Source organism: Odontesthes bonariensis, chromosome 24, assembly GCF_027942865.1.
Source record: "Odontesthes bonariensis isolate fOdoBon6 chromosome 24, fOdoBon6.hap1, whole genome shotgun sequence".
In the NCBI taxonomy this organism is placed as follows: Eukaryota; Metazoa; Chordata; class Actinopteri; order Atheriniformes; family Atherinopsidae; genus Odontesthes; species Odontesthes bonariensis.
Genome location: NC_134529.1, coordinates 27,102,578 through 27,123,131, shown reverse-complemented (window position 1 = coordinate 27,123,131; position 20,554 = coordinate 27,102,578). Strand labels below are relative to the sequence as shown.

Sequence of the window (20,554 nt, the reverse complement as noted above, 5' to 3'; positions counted from 1 at the left end):
GCAGAAGAGGCTTAATGGATTTCTCCTCTGTGTCTCTACAGATACACTGCCCAGTGTTTAGCACTCGTCTCTCACATGACTGATAATCAGAAAACCATCTTCCTGAGGAAAGTGCTGACAAACGATGAGATCCTTCACATGAAAATTACGTATGTGTATACATTTCTGTTTGGTATTTTCCCCAATCAACACGTACTTTTATCACAAAAGAATTGTTCTAAAACTACATTTTCAGTATGTGGTCTTTTAGACAGCATTATGTTTAAAGCAGGGCTCCGAACCGGTTCAAGGAACGAAACGAAAACCGAAAACCGAAAACGAACGGAATTTTACGAGAAACGGAAACGAAAACTTAATGGTCTTCAACTGTTCCGGAACAGAAACGTTATTCTGAAATCCACAAAACCGGTTAATAACGTTTTTTTTCGTTCTCTATATATTTTATAAAATTTCACAAAAGCGTAGCCTTTGTCCGGGGGAAAAAAAGACTACTTCCGGTTGTGCGTTCAATGCAGGCAGCTGTCACGAATCACTTCCTTTATCCACTACTTAGTCTAGTTATCCACTAGTTATCCACTAGCTAAAGTGATGGTTCGGAGTAGATTCACCCTAGGGTCATTTGAACCGTGACATCCAGCCAAGTAGCCCACCCGAAGTTTTTCCGATCTTGGCCGAACATCATCTGAGTTACTGAGTTATCCCGAATAGCTTAGTACAAGCGCTAATGGATCCTGGCAGTATCTCCAAAATTACCACACTAAAATCACATGCCATGACACCAAACTTCTACAGTAGTACAAATATGGTCTGTACTCACAAAACGATGCATTTGGAAGTTTGAAAATAGTCCAGGAGTTTATTATTATCAACACAAGCCTAATAGCTTCTCTGCTGCTAAAGCTGCGTCGGTAGAGTTGTGGATTTATTTTATCAATGGAGAAATTGAGCAGCCTTGCTTTGTTGTCTACAGTAGTAGATCAACCCTCATCTTACATTGAAGCTCCCAGATCAAGGAAGTGACGTCGATGCAGCTTTAGCCCATCTGAATGTTTTTGGATGCTGCCGATGATTTATTATTTTTGGGCATAGAGCTACGGTGTAAATCAAGGGCAAATACTAATGAGTACGTCTATTCTAAGGTAAAGTCCACACACGTAGACTTGAAAGGCCCGCCAAACACTGCCGGAACGATAAGAACGAACGATATTTTACGTTCCGAACCGGTTCAGGAACGATATGTTGGTGGCGGAACGCAAGAACGAAAATGTTAAACATGCCTGAACCGTTCGGAACGGAACGATTGAAAAATAATTTTGTTTTCAAGCCCTGGTTTAAAGTAACCTTTTCCTTCATGCAGCTGTAGTTAAGCAGCCTTTTGACTGCAGACATTATGGCTCGTCTTTACGAAAGCACGTATTATTATAACATATTATGTTATTATTGACACGAGTGACTGCATTCAGAATCAGAATCAGAATCAGAAAAGATTTTATTGCCAAGTATTTTTCACATCACGAGGAATTTGGCCTGGTCTGTTTGGTGCAATAAAAAGAAAAAAAAAAAGAATAATAATAATAAAATAGAATAATAAAATAATAAAAATATATGTACAATATGTACAATTCCATATATATTTGCGAATTTGTTCAATTGTTCTTTCAGGCAGGCCAACATGTTTGCTGTGAAAAATACTGTGAAGTTAGACTTTCTTCTCTGTTCGTAATGCCCTTTGCTTTGATCTTTGTTTAGTGCTTTAGAACAAAGTCAGAAGATGGAGGCCGAGAGAGCCTTAGTGTTAGCAAATCAAGGATCTGTGATGTGGCGCCAAGAGGTTGGGAATAAGTTTACACGGGGTCAGGTGGTATCAGAGGACTTGTCCCAGAACGTTGTGGCGGTCTGCGGTGTTGTGCTGCCCAGAATGGTTCCCAGACAGCCCGAACAGGTTTGTAATCTTCTCCCCATAAAATGGCTTCTGCTGTTGTTTTTGTTCTAATATCCTCATGCTGGTCTTTGCTTGAAGGCGAACCCAACGGACCTGGTGCTAGTGGACTCGACCTGCCGTAATCTGAGAAGACTGGCTTTGGCTGTGGCTTCCCAGAAACCCATGCTTCTCGAGGGCCCAATTGGATGTGGCAAAACTGCCTTGGTGGAGTTTATGGCTGCCATCACTGGACATACAGAAGGCACAAAGATTCTGAAGGTCCAGCTGGGGGATCAAACTGACAGCAAGGTGAGAGACAGAAAAGTTGATCTCACCCATTCCATAAAAAAGCAGGGAGCATCTAATTCGAGGCAGTTGTGTGATTCATCAGCTTTTTTTGCCTGTGTTGCTTCAGTTTGAACCATTCTTTATCTTTGTGTTGTCTTCTGGGATTTCTCCCGGTTTGTTTCTACCAAGTCCTTGAAGTACCTCGTAAACATCCCAGAGGGTTAGATTGAAACCTCCGACTACTTTTTCCTGTTGTAGATGCTGCTCGGGATGTACCGTTGTACCGATATACCAGGAAAGTTTGTCTGGCAGCCAGGAACTCTTACACAAGCAGTTTCTAAAGGCCAATGGATCCTTTTGGAGGACATTGACCATGCACCTTTGGATGTTGTGAGTTCAATCTTGTCCAATTATTTTCTTTTCCTAAGCCTCAACAATACTTCTTTATTTGCATAAATATATATGTATGTCCCAAATGTTTTTTTCATCAGATATCTGTGCTCCTGCCTTTGATGGAAAATAAAAAGTTGATGATCCCAGGAAGGGAAGATTGCATTGATGTTGCTTCTGGATTTCAGTTCTTTGCAACCAGAAGGTAAGAATGTAATTACACCATGAATGTACATGTTTAACAAACACAGCTGTCCTTCTTCTGAATTTAGATTTCATTTGTACTTCAAAATGAAGTATTAAAGATGTGTCTCCTCATCTTACAAAAACAAAGTTACACTGTTAATTCCTCGGCTTGGACTATATACAAAGCCTGTTTAAATGTTCACTGATGAGAATGGAGATGAAAGCCGGCCATCACTGCCACTGCGTTCTAAGCTCCTTAATGGCAGATGCACTTTTATTTTTTTATTTCCATTTCAACCCATCAGTTGTTGTTTTTTCTAAGGCTCAGTGAATCTGAAGCTTGTTTTTGTATTGACAGGATGTACTACAGTGGAGGTTGTTGGCACAAACCCCACAACTCTCCTGCAGCATTGTTGGATAAGTACTGGACCAAGCTGCAGATGGGAAACATGACCCGAGACGAGCTAAAGAAGGTGAGTGAGGAGAATTTCACTTAATTGCATTATTTTATGTATTCATTTCTGTTTTTTGTTCTTTAGAATAATTTCTACAAAGTGGCCCCCAAAGTGGCTTTTTTTTTACTGCATGCCGTATCACATCCCTGCCGTAGATTCTTTTAACAGCAGCTTCATAATTACAGAGCTTTCTCATATGTTGCCATAGGTGCTCATCAGCAGGTATCCCACCCTGACTGTGGTGTCGGACCGTCTCCTGGATATCTACTGCCAGCTCATTGGGGAGAAACACTCCAACCTGGACACAGGCAGCCCCCAAACCCCAGATGATAGCCAGCAACATAAGGATGAGGATAAAATCTCCCCGCTGGAGGGGAGAGCTCTCTCGCTTCGGTAAGGCCCAGCCCTGCCTGCTCTTTGTTCTCCTTTGTCTACTGTTGTCATTCTTTTCCATGCAGTGAAGTGACCTTTCATCCTGGGGTTTTTTTTGTTCTACGATTCATTTGCTTCTGAACTCTGAACTTTTTGCGGGGAATGAGGTCACTGAATAAGCTGATAACAGCACATGGCACTACACCGGTGTCTACTGTCAGAGGTTTGATAGTAGTATGTATGCTAATGATTTGATGAGAAACAAACTGAAAGACGAGCAAAATAACATTTTATTACTGCAGTTATCCTCAGTTTTTATGCACCAAGCAACCATGAGGGCAGGTTCATTAGGTCGCCTCAGCTTTTCCAGTCAGCAGTCTGACTTCGCTGGACGTTTTTTTTACATGGAAATCACAAATCTGAGTTCCCTCTGAGTTCAAGTCACCATTACTTCAAGCTAAGAGACTTCAGCTGAACACATTGCATGCAATGATGGCGCTGATGTGAAATGGCTAAGGCTTTGTTTTGAACCTGAGAATGGCAGAGGAAGTGTCCGGACTTCCTGTTGCTCTTTTTCCACGTTTTTTTTAAATTAAAAAAAAAAAAAAGTTTATTACTTTTTCTACGTTTTTAAAGTCACATAAACCTACCGTCCTTCTCAAGTTACAGTCTTGAGCTAACAACATGCTTCTCCAAATCTGAAATGGGCGAATTGAACGTAAATACTGACAGAACACACATGGTGATCCTCTGTCCTTTTGCCAGTATATCAGCAGCACATCAGCAGCACATCAGCAGCACATCAGCAGCACATCAGCAGCACATCAGCAGCACATCAGCAGCACATCAGCAGCACATCAGCAGCACCTGATAATAACATTGTTGATTAAGTGACTTCATGTGTTTACAATTTTCTTTGCTCTCCAAAGTTGAAAATTTGCTTTTTGGTATCAAATTCCCAACTCTCGCAGTTTTTACTTGAATAACTCTTTTTAGACACTGATTAATACAGTTTAAAAAAAAAAAAAAAGAGAATAAAAGTGGATAGTCTTTACATGGCAATGTAGCCATATTTATTCGTTTAATCCTTTTCCTTGGGTCGTAAGGAGCAAGAAGTTTGAGCTTGTATGTAGAAGCAGTCTGTTCGAATTCTCCGCACCTAACTAGTTAAAACTACCAGACAGCCCGAAGTTCAATCTCCCTGAATTTAATTAGCTTTCCACTGCTGGGGTGTTCAATAGAATATTGATTGGACTGTCCTTTGGAGCATGTTCTGGAATCCCAGATTATCTGTGGAACTCCAGCACATCCTCATTAGGTAACAGCTTTAAACTCTTGCACTTTTAGAGACATGACTCTGCTGCCCTGCTGCTGTTTGGCTGTTCCATATCTCAGTGTGGCCCAGAAAAGGTGGCATGCTTGGGATTCATCTTTAGACGATTGTGTCCATCGTTTCCATGCTTGGCACTCAATAGCACAGATGCTTTTCATGGATCAGTGTGATTACAGTATCGGGTTGGCAGCAATCCTCATATGTGTTGGTTCAGGTTATTTAGGGTTGCTGCTGTTGGACATTTACTTTTGAGTCTAGATAATTCTGTTACATCGTACTGTTTCACTCTCACTCTAAGCACGTAACAAATATATTAATTATGCCAACCTACACGTGCAGAGTTGGTGAATGTTCCCTTTATCCAGCTCCTACACATTTGATTGCTTTATTTCCCGATTGTCCTATCGCTAAGAGCTTATGTAACTATCTGAATAACGTGTCTTTCTTTTACATGAGAATACATTTCTTCTGTTCCTAATGAATAAAAAGAATGTAGTCACAGTCACGGCTTCTTATTTTCTTCAAATTGTGATTTTTGAACCGCACAGGGACCTTCTGAAATGGTGCGAGCGAATCAGTGTCAACTTTGACAGCACTTCATCAGCCACAGCGCAACATGTCTTCCAAGAGGTTAGTGCCTTTCATTCCTGAAACAAGGAAAATAAAAACTATTCAGAAGCAAAACATATTATGTTTTTGTATATTTGCTTAAAACTGCATTATGATATCTTCAACTGAAGACGGAGGTTATATAATGGAAGAAAAGAAATGCTGTGAATATGCTCAGTCATGTGGAGCCAGATCGCCTGCTCCTAAATCTGATCCAAATCTGGGGTGAACCCAGCATTCATGGTGAGTTACTGCGGTCTTTCTCTTCTGAAGGCCCTGGACTGCTTCACAGCCATGCTGTCTTCTTCTGCCAGCCGGCTCCGAATGGCAGAGATCATTGGAAGCAAACTCAACATTTCTAAAGAAAAGGTATTTGATGAATTTAGCTTTTTAATTTTGACTGAAAGAATTCCTTCTTGTAGGAATTGGAACTCGCAGCTACTGTGATTTCTGGCTTCTGTTTGCCTGCAGGCTCAGCACTTCTGTCAAATGTATCAGCCCGGCATCTCGCTGACCGAGCTTCAGGCGTCAGTGGGAAGAGTGACTCTGTGCCGAAAGCAAACGGAGGCTGTGCAGCTGAGTGTGTAAGTGGGACATCCATTTCACCTTGTTTACACCACATGCATCAGCTAACTGAGCAGTTTCCAGCTGGTAAATTGAATAAACATCAAATTGATTTTAAACTATTCTATGATAAACAAAGTCATCTAATGGCTTAGTTGTCAGGACGTGTCCAAATATTCACATTGATCATCTCCCAGAGCCAATATGAATGGGTCACAAGCTTTGGTATGGAAACAGGCGGTGTGACCTGTTGTTGTGTGTGTGCACTTTTTCTCAGTGATAACACAACCCAAACATTAGGGTGGAACATTTAGACACATTTTATGTGTTTAAAGTAGGGCTGGGCGAGTTAACTCGTTCTTATCGCGTTAACTCATTAATTATTTAACGTCGGCAAATGTTTTATCGCGCATTAACGCAATTTAAAAAAAAAAAAAAAGTTATTATATTTTTTTATATTATTATTTATTTTTTGGGGCTTTTGTGCCTTTTAATGGATGGGAGAGTTCAGAGAGACAGGAAGCAGGGGGCAGAGAGAGGGGGAACGACTCGCAGCACAGGGCCATCCGATGCGGGACTCGAACCGAGGCCAGCTGCAGCGAGGACTATAGCCTCTGTACATGGGGCGGCTGCTCAACCCACTACGCCACAAACCACCCCTGTTTTATTATTTATTTTATTATTGTAAAAGTCTGTTGCTCACAGGCTTTTATTTAGTAAAAGTCTGTTGCTCACAGGCTTTTATTTTGTAAAAGTCTGCTGCTGTCTGCTGTGGAACCGGAAAAGAAAGTAATCGGCGGATCCACCCAACCTGGAGAAGGGTACGGAACTTTTACTCGGCCATTTTCATTTTAAAGTTCTTCCAGACGGCGGAGTCGACAGAACCAAAGTCATCTGTAAACACAGCCAAGTTGAATTGTCTTCTCAGCGTAGTAGTTCCAGTCTAAAATATCACTTAAAGGCAAAACACACAACTGATAGCAGCAAGTCATTCAAGGAAACAGACAGTGGAGCGAGGCTTCTACATAAAAACTACATAAAGATGCCGATGTTAAAAGTGTGTTTGCACAACAAATGTTATGGCACTTTCATTCATATGGGAGCACATTTAAAATAAAACTAAATGCTAAAAGCTATACACTACTTTTGGATTCATTTTTGGATATCATCAGTCATCAAATGGACACTTTCTCAGTTGAATCATTCTTTTGTATCTCACTGTAACTTGTGCTGATTTTTTTTCAGTGGTCTAAAATGACTGATGTTAGCCAACAGCAGATAGATGTGGCTTGTTGAGCTTACTTTGTTCCTTGGTTATTGTTATATTCATCTTTACAGTCGTACTTTTAATGCTCAGACATATTTTTACTATGACCTCTGATGGTGTAATGGAGTGCGATGCAAAACAAAACAGGTGTTTGAAGTCTAACAACTAAATATCTAAATAGTTCATTCAACATATTTAGGTCAATAACTGCAATAAAAAGAGACCTAACAGTAATAGTCTTACTTTCATTCTCAGACACTTATGCTTTGTGTTGTTTTATTAAAAGTACCAAGATGAAAGTGAAAATGTGAAACGAATGATCATCAATGTGTTTTCTGTTGCCAATAAAAGGGACAACCAGACATTTTCTGCCACACGGCCCTCTGCTGTTCTGCTGGAACAGCTGGCAGTATGCGTGGCCAAGGGAGAGCCTGTTCTGCTGGTGGGGGAGACGGGCACAGGAAAGACCTCTGCTGTGCAACACCTGACAAGAGTTACAGGTGAGATCAGGGTTCTGCACACACTCTGATGGAATTATATGAACCTGACTGAGGAGGAATTATTCTTTGGTCCCGGGCTCCTCCTTTCTATTTGCCTAGTTGTGTTCTACTCCAAAAGTCCCAATATGTGTTTGTCTGACTGCTGCGGATTAAAAATGTTCCTCTGTGTGCTGGATCCAGGGCACAGGCTGCGGGTGGTGAACATGAACCAGCAGAGTGACACTGCTGACCTCCTTGGAGGGTGAGTAACACATGATTGTGCCTAAATAACATTAAGATTTCAGAGCATATTGTAGAAATAATTGTAAAATGTATGTAGTCGTCGTCTGTCATCTGAAGAAAAGGATGATGGAATTAATTCTTTAAATCTGGTTACAGCATCCTCTGATAGACACCTTCTATATGTAAATTTCTTCTCAGAAACTGTATAGTCAAGTAATGTAAACTCAAAGGTTATCAGAAAATGGTCAGATAAGACAGGGTTATGAGGGAACACTGTTAACTGTTCACTCTCAATGCCATAAGTCAGCACAAGATCAAGAGTGTGATTAAGGCAGTGAGTCGCTCTGTGAACACTCTGAGAAAATCCAATAGAGTCTAATATAGAATTAAAGTTCATATTTAGGTTTTCATTTTCAACATCTACATGAATATTAAAGTCACCCACTACAATGACTTTATCTGTACTCGGCACTAACTGGGATAAAAACTCTGAGAATGCAGACAGAAACTCAGAATAAGGGCCAGGTGGACGATACACAACAACAACAACTTGTTCCTGGGTTATTAATATTTTTTGGTAAGAATGTAAAAAGTTGCATTGTGTGTGAAAAACTTCCTTCAATTTAAAGAAGGAAAAGGGTAGAGTGCCTTCGTTTAACAAGTCCCTCCCATATTATCCATTTCTTATTTCCAGCATTATCAGAGTTAGAAATGATCCCAACATGAGGGCAGGGTGGGAGTTAGTGTTGTACTGGTGGAGGGTTTGTTTTTTTCAATTTGAGACATTGTCTCTTCTAGGTACAAGCCAGTAGACCACAAGCAGCTGCTTCTCCCTCTGCGGGAGGCCTTTGAGGACCTATTCTCCCAGACGTACTCGCGGAAGCAGAACCTGACGTTCCTTGGCCACGTGCAGACCTGCTTCAGGGGGAAACGCTGGCAGGATCTGCTCAAACTCATGGACCATGTCTGCAAATCTGCCCTGGCTACGGACCTTAAAGAGAAATCAAATGGTAGTTCACCAGAAAGAGTAGACAAAGCTGCATTCTGGAAGGCTGGCTGTTGTGGTGTAATACTGGTGTTTTCCCTCTCGTCTGTGAAGCTGCCTTGCTGCAGGAGCAGTGGGAGGCGCTGGCTTTGAGACTCAAGCAGACCCAGCAGCAGATGCAAACCTGTGAGACGGCCATGGTCTTCGCATTTGTGGAGGTAAGGACTTTGAAAAAGTCAATCAAGTTTTTGAATTTGGTTGCTCAGGTAGACCTTAAGAACATTTTTGGTGTACCTGAGCACAGCACCTTTAGTGCCACAACACAAGCGAAAGGCTATTTTGTCATCTTCCATCCTCACAGATAACTATGTAAAAGGTTGTAAAAAAAAAAAGAAAGAAAAGAAGAAAGGTGCAGGCAGATGTTTGTCATCCGTCTATCCAATCTATCTGCATGTATGGTAGCTGTGTGTGTGCACACTTATTCACATTTAACCCTTTCTTTGTCAAAAGGATGGTTTGGGACTTCCTTTGTGTAAAAATGATCTCTTCTCTGGCTGCATTTGAAATGATGTTGAATTTTCCATCATATGTGACTCCTCACTGTTTCAGTTTACTGCTGCCTGACAGCAAATGATGTGTTCCTTGTTAACATTGTGGGTTTTTTCAATGTCTTCCCCACCTTGCTGCGTTGTTTGTTTGTTTTTTTCATTGTTTTTATTGCAATTTTCATTTCCATACAACAAACTAGACACAAAACAAACAAACATGACTCTTGACTCAAGCTCTTGCATAGAGATGAACATACAGCATGATACAAAAGGTGGTGAATCAGTCTTACAGTACACAAAAGTCCACAGCAGTCCTTTTAATAGGGTGGAGGAAAGGTCTGGTCAGTTTATGGTCCAAAAACGGGCGACATACTCTGTAGAACGGATGTACACTGTGATGTATGACGCTAATAAGAAATTATAGAGGTATCAGTTCAAAAATTATTTTGCGCCAGCCACAGACAGAAGGAACCTTGTCACTGACTCATCGCAAAAGAATATTTTTCCTAGCCGCAAAGGTTAGAATATTCTACAATCTTTTGTTAGCTGCCGCTTTCAAATGGTCACGTGGAAGACCTAAAATCAGGGTCCATGTCCACACTGATATGAAAAATTCTCTCCATTTCACTTACAATTTCAACCCAATATCTTTGAAGTTTATGACAAGACCAGAAACAAAGCGTTAACGTTCCCACATCAGTTTTACACTTGAGACACAAGAGGGGAGAGAGAGTGGTTGAAGAAATGCCTGCGGCGAGGGGAAATGTGTAATCTGTGTAAAATCTTAAGTTGTATAGCTCTTGTCCGAGCGCAAATTGAGATCTTTTTTTCCAAGAGATCAAATGGTATCCCACTTTTCTTCATCTATGGTCACAGACAACTCCTTCTCCCACACACCTCTGACCCCCTGCGCACCAGTAATAGAAAAACCATTAAGTACACGGTAAAATGACCTCAGAAACACTTTCAATTTTAGATGAAACAGAATTGCTTTGCAATGCCTTGGTGTGTTGTTACTGCATTCTTTGCAACAGATGCAGTGTATCACATTGGATTATTTATCTTACAGAAGCCACAGTCTTCTACTTTTTTGGTCTTTTTATTTTTAGCTGGCTCCAGCTCTTGAGTCTGGGGCAAATGTTGATGCTTGGCCAGCGTAACTTTTTGCTTTTTAACTCGTGAGATGGGAGACATTGGCTGATCAAGTATCATTGTGAGCTTTCAGGGCTGGGACCAGAGACGTATGCAACAGACTGCATAGCATTTTTGTTGTATTTCTCTTAATCTTGAGATACTGGTGGGTGTCATTTGTTTTTGTTTCACCAGCTATGAGCATGTCTTGGTCTCAGAGACTAATCTGCAATGCGGGTTTCAGTTTTAGAAGCACATACATCAGCATAAAAAAATCTGTGGCAGAGACGGTCGAAGGGTGTGACCAGGTGACGACTTTCAAAGCCTGCGATTGGTTCTAATTGTATGACAGTGAATGTAAGGAGGGGAGCACACACAAAGAAAAAAATAATAAAAAAAAATAAATAAATCAACTATTAAATGTTAGGATAACAAATGTAACCAAGGGAAAGTTAGTCATGGGCCAGAGATTTTTGGTTGCAATCTGGAGTTGTAATACACAGTCACGCGTATAACTGTGCTGAACTGTGTGTCTTCCTCAGGGAACATTAGCTCAGGCAGTGAAGAAGGGCCACTGGATCCTGCTGGATGAGATCAACCTGGCAGCAGCAGAGACCCTCGAGTGTCTGAGTGGTCTACTGGAGAGCAGTGTGGGATCTCTGGTGTTGCTGGATCGTGGAGACACTGGTGAGGCCGACTATCACTTGGTGATAGGGCTGTGATAACATTTTATTAAATGCAGATTCAGCTTTCATTGGTTGCAACTGTTGGAGTTTAAGTCGACGAGTCGCAGGATGTGAAATGCTCTTCTGTGATATTCTAAAGATCCTACTGAGTAGCCGAGGTTTCTGTAACTGTTTAGGTGTAATGAACCACCTCGCATTGTTTTTTAAGATTCTTGGAAATGCAATTTTTTTCAACACAGAGCCCCTGGTTCGCCACCCAGATTTCCGTCTCTTTGCCTGCATGAATCCAGCGACTGATGTGGGTAAAAGGAACCTTCCTCTGGGCCTCAGGAACAGGTGAGAATGCACTGTGGTGAAAGCAACGTTAAAGTCCCTGAGAATAATCATGATGATGATAACATGCACGTGACTTGGATTATATTATGGTCCAAGCTGAACCCTATTTTCTTTCTATTATAGTTTGTTTTGCCTTTTTTTTTATTAACCTTTATGAACCCTTAAGAATGTTCTAAACTCCAAAAAGAGGATAACAACCAAGTTGTGAAATATTGACCAGACTAAATATTGTAACCCAGACCATAATACCAAGTCCACCCCACCATGAGCATCCTCTCATTCTGCTGAAATAGTTGTTGAACTTGCAAGTTAAAGTTGTCAATATTATGATAGAGGAGACAAGTGGTGAAATGAAGTCCTGTAAATGGTCGTGGATAATGGAATTGGCAACTTAAAATCCTGCAAAGGCACGATCGATGCTGAAGGATGAAGGATGAATGCAATATATTCTCCCATCCAGACAATGTTTTTTTTCAGGGTTGGTCTTCCATATTTAGCAAGACAAATGCTTGAGTACTTTCCAGACCTTTCACCCATTGCAAAGATCAGGCACATCATGACACACAACATAGAAGATGCAGGACTGTAGAATCCCATATTGGACAATAACATTGGTCTAAAACATTCCACTCCTAAAGGCCCGGCAATTGATCGTCTTAGTTCCCAGACCTTCATGGGCATTCATGCTACATCACCATAAAACCTGATCCTCTCCCACAACCTTTTTGAGATGTAGTGCTACCCACAAATTCAAGATCAGCTAATACTTTTCATGAAATAGCAAAAAGTCTCACTTTCAATATTTGATATGTATAGTATATTCTATTATGTGTCAGAAGTTGGTTTATGAGGTTTGCATTCTGATTTAACCAGTGGTGGACAGTCACGGAGTACATTTTTTGAGTATCTGTACTTTACTTTAGTATTTGTTTTTTTTTAAACTTGTGACTTTCACTCTACTACATTTCAAAGACAAATATTGTACTTTGGACTCCACTACATTTCCAGGAAGCTTGTCGTTACTCGTTCCTTTTAGGCTTTGGAATCCGCTGTTGCTGTTTTTCTTTCCCTTAAATGCAATTGGCCACACCAGAGCGGTGTAAAAAGATCTGGAGTCTCAGCAGAAAACTGGATTTGGCTGCAAGGCTGTTTTCTGCCAAGATTACCACAGTGTTTTGTGAACTGAAGATCTTCATCAGAGCAGATTTGAACTTTGTTGGCGGTAAAGGACTCGACAGTAATGGATGTGTGGGGAGGGAAAAAAAGGCTCTCCTGTTTTTCGGGTGGGGATGTTTTAAATACATTTGTTTTCTTTTTTTTTTTATTGCATTTTTATGCTAAAGTTTTTAAAAGGTGCTACAGACTCTTTGTATTAGTGGTTCTACATGTCAGTACATCATCAGGTGGTTTCAGAGAGTTTCATGGTTCTGTTAAAGCACTCAGAAAACAACACAGCAATGCACTGATATTAGAAAATGTACTTTGTACTTTTGAATACTTAAGTATTTTAAAAAGTACGTACTTCAGTACTGGAGTAAAGTTTTGAGCGAGCAACTTCTACTTGTAATTGAGTAAAATTTGACCATGAGTATCAATACTTTGACCCAAGTACTGGAGTTGAGTACTTTGTCCAGCACTGGATTTAATGTACATTATGCACGGTGTTGTGGCTTTAACCCTTGTTCTAGGTGCAGTTCAGTATTATTTGCTAGAGAAGCTAATGTATTCTTTTCTGTCCCGGTTAAATGAACATATTGCAACTGCAGTTTGATTCCCGTGTAAACATTCTGCATGTGTTTGTGCGTCTTCTTGTGCAGGTTTACTGAGCTGTATGTGGAGGAACTGGAGAACGAAGGAGACCTGTGGATCCTGATTTCAGACTACCTCAAGGGCTTGAATCCACATAGGAACGTCATCAGTGGCATCATAAGGTTAGCTACAGTTAGCAACAGTTTTTTTTTTTTATGTATGTGTAAGACAATGCAGGAGAATATTAAACTTTGCAGACATACGAAGAATCTACCTTATTTATGCAGCCTGAAAGGTATTTGGGTATTTTTCACAACTGACTGATTGGTTTACAGAGCTCGCTGCCACGCCTCCTTCTCAGCCTGTGGTTTGAGCAAAGTGAAAATGTATGGGATTTGGGGTAGTTGTTTGTGTAATGCTTAAATTACTCATGCTTCGGCCAGGTTTCTCTAAGACGTAACTATGATGATCACCAGTCAAGTGATTTACGAACAGACTTGGACAAGAGACATCCAATCGTCAATAATCCCCATTTAATGCTTTTATTCCTTTGCAGAATCCTGAGTTTGAAGTTTTAATGATTTTCTCAATTTGTGTTTTCGGTTATTTGAACAGATACAACATCTGGTATTTTGGGAGGGCAACAGAAAAGTATGTAAGACTGCAATTCTGTGTCCTGGTCTTAACTCCTAAGATTTCCTCTGTCGATATGGGTGACAAAATGTCATGAATTGACCTGAAGCACTCGGTTTATACATTGATTGACGGGTGATTCCTTTATTTTAGTGAAGGTGAGGAATAGAAGGATAAATCATTGAACGCAATTGTTGATTATGTAATGTGTTGCTAAAATATAGAGGAAGTAGAATTTGGGTTTGCTTGGTTTTTGTTTTTGATGCAGTGGGTACTCCGGCTTTCTCCCACCGCCCAAAAACGTGCATGTCAGGTTAATTGGTGACTCTAAGATTGACCCAAGGAGTGAGTGTGAGCACGGATAGTTGTGTGACTCGTTTGTCTCTGTGTGTTCATGTTCATGCATTTGGCAGACGCTTTTATCCAAAACAACTTACAGGTAGGGTAAGGGGGTCTTGCTTAAGGACACCTACTGGAGGTAGTACCTTCCATGCAGGGGATTTGAACCCAAGTCACCTACATGAAAGGTGGCAATCTTACCACTACACTATCCAGTCTTGTGTGGCCCTGTGATGGGCAGGCAGCCTGTCCAGGGTGTACCCTGCCTCTCGCCCAATCACAGCTGGGATAGGCTCCAGCCCCCCCGCGACCCTGAGTTGGATTAAGCGTGTATAAAAAAAAAGTGGATGGATGGATGGATGGATGGATGGATGGATGGATGGATAGATGGATGGATGGATGTAGTGTAACACATCATGATGACTAAGTCTAGGTGATTAACCAACAATGTTAGCCTTGGTTATGCCTCACTTGCCCCTTAGCTTTAGGATGTTTTGTGAATCCAGTTTCAGGCTTGTGTTACGAACAGTTCTGCATCTGCAGACAGTATCTGTTCTCTTTATGTGTGCATTACAAAGTGCAAAGAGATCCTTCACTTATTGTTATGAATTCAGCACATTTGAAATATGTTTGCTGCACATAGATAAATCTATCTCTTGTCCCACGTGCCTCCTGAATTTCATTATTTACACTAAGCTCATTCTGCTTTGAATTTCTCCAAATTCCTCTTTTACTTCTGTTCATTAATGTGGTTGTGTACAGTTTCTACTTGGCAGTACGAAAAGAGGCCAACTCCCATCTGGTGGACGGGACTGGCCACAGACCCCACTACAGCCTTCGGACACTGTGCAGGGCTCTGAAGTACGTGGCGACAAACCCTTGCCACAGTGTGCAGCGCTCACTTTATGAGGTAGGAATCTAGCACCGAAACAATTACGGACTGTGCGGACGCCAAAAGAAATTTGGATTATTTGAGTTCTTTTCTTGATTTTTCTTTTGTTTTGCCATCCCCTTCACCATCAGGGGTTCTGCTTGAGCTTCCTGACACAGCTGGACAGAAGTTCCCATCCTGTGGTTCAGAAACTTGTGTGCCAGCACGTTTTGATGGGGAACACCAAGTGTCTCAAACAAGTAAGATTTTGTTCCGAGTTTTTGTTGTTATTTTTTTATAAACATTTTGCTTTCACTAAAGAGTTATGTTATGCCCATGCTTATTTGAATTTCTCTTTCTACCGCAAGCAGTGTTGTCGTCCGCAGCTTTTATTCATTTCTTTTATGCTTACCCCATTCATGAGAGAGGGTGGAATACAGCGAAATTGCAAGCCAGACTGAGCCATCTTCTGCAGTGATGCACTGTAACTATCTGTCATGGTGAATAGAGCGAGGATTTACCAATCTATATTCCAACCCTCACTTTTGCGCGTGAGCTGTGGTTGGTGACCAAAAGAATGAGATCACAAGTTCCAGTGCTGGAAAATAGCCTCAGGTGTCAAAATCACCCTATGAGAGACTAGAGTCTTTATGCCTCAGCATTGAAATAAGCCAGTTAAGGTCTTTTGGGCATCTTGTAAAGATGACTTCTAGACTCATCCCAGAGATTATGTCTCTAATCTGCCTTGGGAATGCCCTGGTGTCCTGAAAAGCATGACGGGAAATTATGTTTTATTAACGGTTACGTAACTTTAGTTACAAATGTTTGGAAATAAATACTGAAGAGGAACATTTTCGTATTTTTTTAAAAAGAATTTTATTTTATTTTTTTTATATTTTTTGGCCCTTTTTTTCCCTTTTAATGGACAGGACAGTTTAAGAGAGACAGGAAGCAGAGGCAGAGAGAGGGGGAATGACATGCAATAAAGGGCTGTGCGATGTGGGATTCAAACCGGGGCCCACTGCAGCGAGGTTTGAATCCCTCTATACATGGGGCGCCTGCACAGCCCACTACGCCACCGACCACCCCACATTTTCATATTTTTATTCTAAATTTTTGTCACTTTTTTCCCAAGGTCTCGTACAAACACGTCACGTCAGATTCAACAAACGCTCTTTACTTCAGAAAAAGTGTGTAAATAACCTGCGTAAATGATGAATGCCACCCATGCGTATTTAAGTGCACGTGCACAAGGATACTAAATTTGCATACTCCACCCCCAAAATAATAACATATAAGGCTACGCAGTCAATTACTCCGATATGTTTGGCAGGCCAGTCATGGCCTGAAAGTCCCTCTTAATTTGTACATGTTGGACAGCGGTGTATGGGTACCAAACTGATGAGAGCTTTGATGACCAAGGGGAGCGCACAACTCACAGTGGACTGGGACACACTCAATCTGTCTCCAATCTCCCTCTGAAGTGTTTCCGTGGTCAAAAATCCAAGGGTGGTGAAGACCTGGACGTGTGGTGGAATTGGGTTTGATCGGCGTGTTTCTCTCTGGAGTTGTGGCTCTAGCAAGCTGCATATTTGCAGCAGCACAGTCCATGGCAATCTAAATCGCGATGTCAGCCATTTGTCCGTCTCTGGAAGGATATCTACACGGTCCCTGAACACACGCTCTCTTCCAAGAGCCTGACGTGCTAAAGGCTCTAGCATGGTTGCTGCAATGGTTCGCGCGAGCGGTGTTGATGACATCACGGTTTCGTGCCAGTCATTTATAGTGGCGCGAGTCGATGAGCCAGTAGTTGCAATTTTCTTAACGACATGGTGGTGTGGTGGTTATCACCGTCGCCTCACAGCAAGAAGGTTCCAGGTTCAACTCCCGGCTGGGGCCTTTCTGTGTGGAGTTTGCAGGTTCTCCCCGTGGGTTCTCTCCGGCTTCCTCCCACCGTCCAAAAACATGCATGTTAGGTTAATTGGTGTTTCTAAAGTTGTCCTTAGCAGTGAGTGTGAGCGTGTGTGCGGTTGTTTGTCTCGTTTGTCTCTGTGTGGCCCTGTGATGGACTGGCGAGCTGTCCAGGGTGTACCCCGCCTTTCGCCCGATGACAGCTGAGATAGGCTCCCGCCACCCGACCGACGGATTCAGCGGGTATAGAAAATGGATGGATGGATTTTACATGACGCAACTGTGAGCCTGTTTTCGAGTTGGTCCATCCGGTTTGTCGCTCTCCGCGCACGCCAAGTTACAAATTTTGACTGGTGCACGACAACGCGCCGCGCCACCTTTTCATGGTGCCCACCAGGCCAGAAAAGTCATTTTGACGTCACGCGCCGTCTGTGCCGTGTGCGCGTCAACTATAAATCCAGCTTTAGGCATCCAAATGTAGCAAGTCAGCCTCTGGTTACACTTCCCATTGACCTTGTTATATACAGAGTCAAATTAACCTTCATTTAGTGCATGATTTAAGTCAAACAGAATAATGTCAGCATCATTATGGGGTATAATGTATTTATTTATTTACGATTGCTTCAAAGTAATTAAATATACAATCCATTAGTCAAGCAAACTTGATTCAAATTGCAGCGGACTATTTTACGAAACTCATATGAAATGTCTGGATCACTCGTAAATTCTGTTCGTACCTGAAAGAAAACGTAAAATATGAAAAAATTGGTAAATGCGAATAGAATGCCATTAGTTCCAATTTTAAAGAAATTAAAAGAAACTCATCACAGATTGTCATTTAAAGCAGCACTTTTGTTATGATGGCTTTCTTTTTTTCTTTTTTGGGGAAGTTTTGGCTGTTGAGAGCTAAAGCCATTCTTGGGGTTCAGTCCCATGCTAAAGGCAAATGTTTGACTGTGAGATGAGATGGATTTGTCAGCCTATGATTTTAATGATGTGTTTTTGAAGTCACTGTAATTGCATTTTAGAATTTTGTAAACTTACATCAATGCAAGATTGCTTTGTTAAATTACAAATGGGTACAATTCTTTGATAATTAGCATTGCTTCAGTAGTTCTGTAATTGTCAGCTAACTGATTTTTACATGCAAAAATAAAAGTTCAACAGATGTAAAAAGCTTTTTGGTGTGTTTCATACAGCCTATTCCAGCGCCCTCTGACAGGCCCTGTGTGGAAATGGAAGGCTACTGGGTACCACAGGGGGAGATGGAACCAGCCATGGACCCAAGTTACATCCTCACCGCCTCAGTGAAACTCAACCTTCGCGACCTTGCCAGAGTTGTGTCTGCAGGGTAGGAGAACTGTCACCCAGCATGACTCACAGCACCCAGTTTCCCTGAAAATCAATGGGCTCATTATTAAAAGTCTAGACCCTTGTGTTGACACAGCTAATTTTAGCACTTTTGGAAAGGAAGCATGGCAGTACATCCAGCCAAAACTGATGGTGAACTCAATGTCCCTGCAGTGATCTGCCAGGCAGGAAGCTTTTATGCCTCTTCATTGTTTCTGTTAAGGACAGGCAACATCAGGGCGCCATAAATAGATCCCAGAGGGGTTGCATGGAGCTGACGACAGGGCTCTGTGAGGACAGGGCTCTGTGAGGACAGGGCTCTGTGCTGACAGGGCTCTGTGCTGACAAGGCTCTGTGCTGACAGGTCAAACTGTTGAAACAAAGTTGAGAGAGCAGTGGTGTCATTGGAAAATGGATTCCAATGACTCCAGTCATGGAAGACATTTACAAACCAAACTGCACTAAATGATAGTCTTCTGTTAAATTGACCTTAAGCAGTTAAGTTTAGACTCCTTTACTGGATTGTGGTAGCAGAATATCAGGATTTACATTCAGGAAGCTTGCCAAAAGGTAAAAGCATTTATGTGGAATTTTTTTTACGTCACCTGGTCTGTATTGGTTGAATAATTGTTTACTTTTGTTCTAGCTAATTGTGATTGTCAGCAGGTGGAAAAAAAACCTGTTAATAAGAGTTAAGTATGCCCAAACCAAAGCGCAAAAATGGCTTTCTCAGCTTTCAGCTTGCCTGCCTGTTAAGTTGATATGATTTTTTTTTAAAAATGTTCATGGCAAAACATGTTATGAGTAAACCAATTCTAGAGAAACTCGCTTTGTCCTTCGAGAAGGGTTTCTTAATCTTGATGCTTACCGCTTGTGGTATTAAATACACATGCAAATGTTTTGGTTTTATTATTGTCAGGACTGGCGGCTGTTTGGCTCAGCAGTCCCTTAGCATTTGATAGCCTTTCAGGCTAGTTTGCTACATTGAGGTTACAACCTCACTCGACCCTGAACTGATGACTGATCAATTGCATGCCCTCCCGTGAATCAATCTCTCTCTCTCTCTCTCTCTCTCTCTCTCTCTCTCACTCTCACTGTCACTCTCTCTCTCTCTCTCTCTCTCTCTCTCTCTCTCTCTCTCTCTCTCTCTCTCTCTCTCTCTCTCTCTCTCTCTCTCTCTCTCTCTCTCTCTCTCTCTCTCTCTCTCTCTCTCTCTCTCTCTAAAAAAAAAAATGCTTGGGCCTCACAGGACTCACCCGGTGTTGATCCAGGGAGAAACGTCTGTGGGGAAGACGAGCCTTATCCGCTGGCTGGCTGTAGCCACTGGGAACCAGTGTGTGAGGATCAACAACCATGAGCATACTGACATCCAGGAGTACATTGGCTGCTACTCTTCAGATGACAGGGGCAAGCTGGTATTTAAAGAGGGTATGAGCGTCATCCTTTTTACATCCTCATGCTGGTCCATCACACACTCACATCTGCTGTGTGTTGGTTTTTTTGGGAGGTTTGCAGGGTTTTTTTTACAAAGTAAGATCGAGAATAGCAAATAACTGTATCCACCAGGCTGTATTGACAATTTGACACTGTCTTTCATACAGAAATGACAAAAGTTATGTTTGGCAAAATAATGGGCCCTGACATACATATAGTTACAGTGTGGGCAGACACGTTTCTAAGTTTATTTTATTTTATTTACTTCTATAAGTATATGTATACATACATATATATTTATTTTTTATTTTTATTTATTTTTTTAAATTTTTTATGTGTTTGTGCGTATGTGCTGGGTTGGGGCAGGGGGCTGCTTTTAAACATGTATAGCACTTGTGCAGTCTTTGAAAGTCAGACTCAGTGAGGAGCTGTGACTGTCTGTGAGTCGAACATGATAAATAAGTGTTGGACTGC

At 41.5% G+C, this 20,554-nt stretch overlaps 1 protein-coding gene across 1 annotated transcript in view; it reads left to right on the top strand.

Moving 5' to 3' along the window:
• The window catches only part of mdn1 (midasin AAA ATPase 1), an 80,534-nt gene that overhangs the window by 2,797 nt on the left and 57,183 nt on the right, over positions 1 to 20,554 (top strand). The window contains exons 4-24 of the mRNA XM_075459527.1: positions 42 to 149; positions 1,750 to 1,942; positions 2,021 to 2,230; positions 2,468 to 2,599; positions 2,701 to 2,804; positions 3,144 to 3,258; positions 3,449 to 3,633; positions 5,494 to 5,575; positions 5,828 to 5,923; positions 6,026 to 6,138; positions 7,737 to 7,885; positions 8,066 to 8,126; positions 8,906 to 9,117; positions 9,207 to 9,310; positions 11,314 to 11,458; positions 11,697 to 11,793; positions 13,611 to 13,724; positions 15,277 to 15,424; positions 15,538 to 15,645; positions 18,496 to 18,647; positions 19,896 to 20,074. Coding sequence (XP_075315642.1) covers positions 42 to 149; positions 1,750 to 1,942; positions 2,021 to 2,230; positions 2,468 to 2,599; positions 2,701 to 2,804; positions 3,144 to 3,258; positions 3,449 to 3,633; positions 5,494 to 5,575; positions 5,828 to 5,923; positions 6,026 to 6,138; positions 7,737 to 7,885; positions 8,066 to 8,126; positions 8,906 to 9,117; positions 9,207 to 9,310; positions 11,314 to 11,458; positions 11,697 to 11,793; positions 13,611 to 13,724; positions 15,277 to 15,424; positions 15,538 to 15,645; positions 18,496 to 18,647; positions 19,896 to 20,074 — 2,807 coding nt within the window. The remainder of the gene's footprint in view (positions 1 to 41; positions 150 to 1,749; positions 1,943 to 2,020; positions 2,231 to 2,467; positions 2,600 to 2,700; positions 2,805 to 3,143; positions 3,259 to 3,448; positions 3,634 to 5,493; positions 5,576 to 5,827; positions 5,924 to 6,025; positions 6,139 to 7,736; positions 7,886 to 8,065; positions 8,127 to 8,905; positions 9,118 to 9,206; positions 9,311 to 11,313; positions 11,459 to 11,696; positions 11,794 to 13,610; positions 13,725 to 15,276; positions 15,425 to 15,537; positions 15,646 to 18,495; positions 18,648 to 19,895; positions 20,075 to 20,554) is intronic.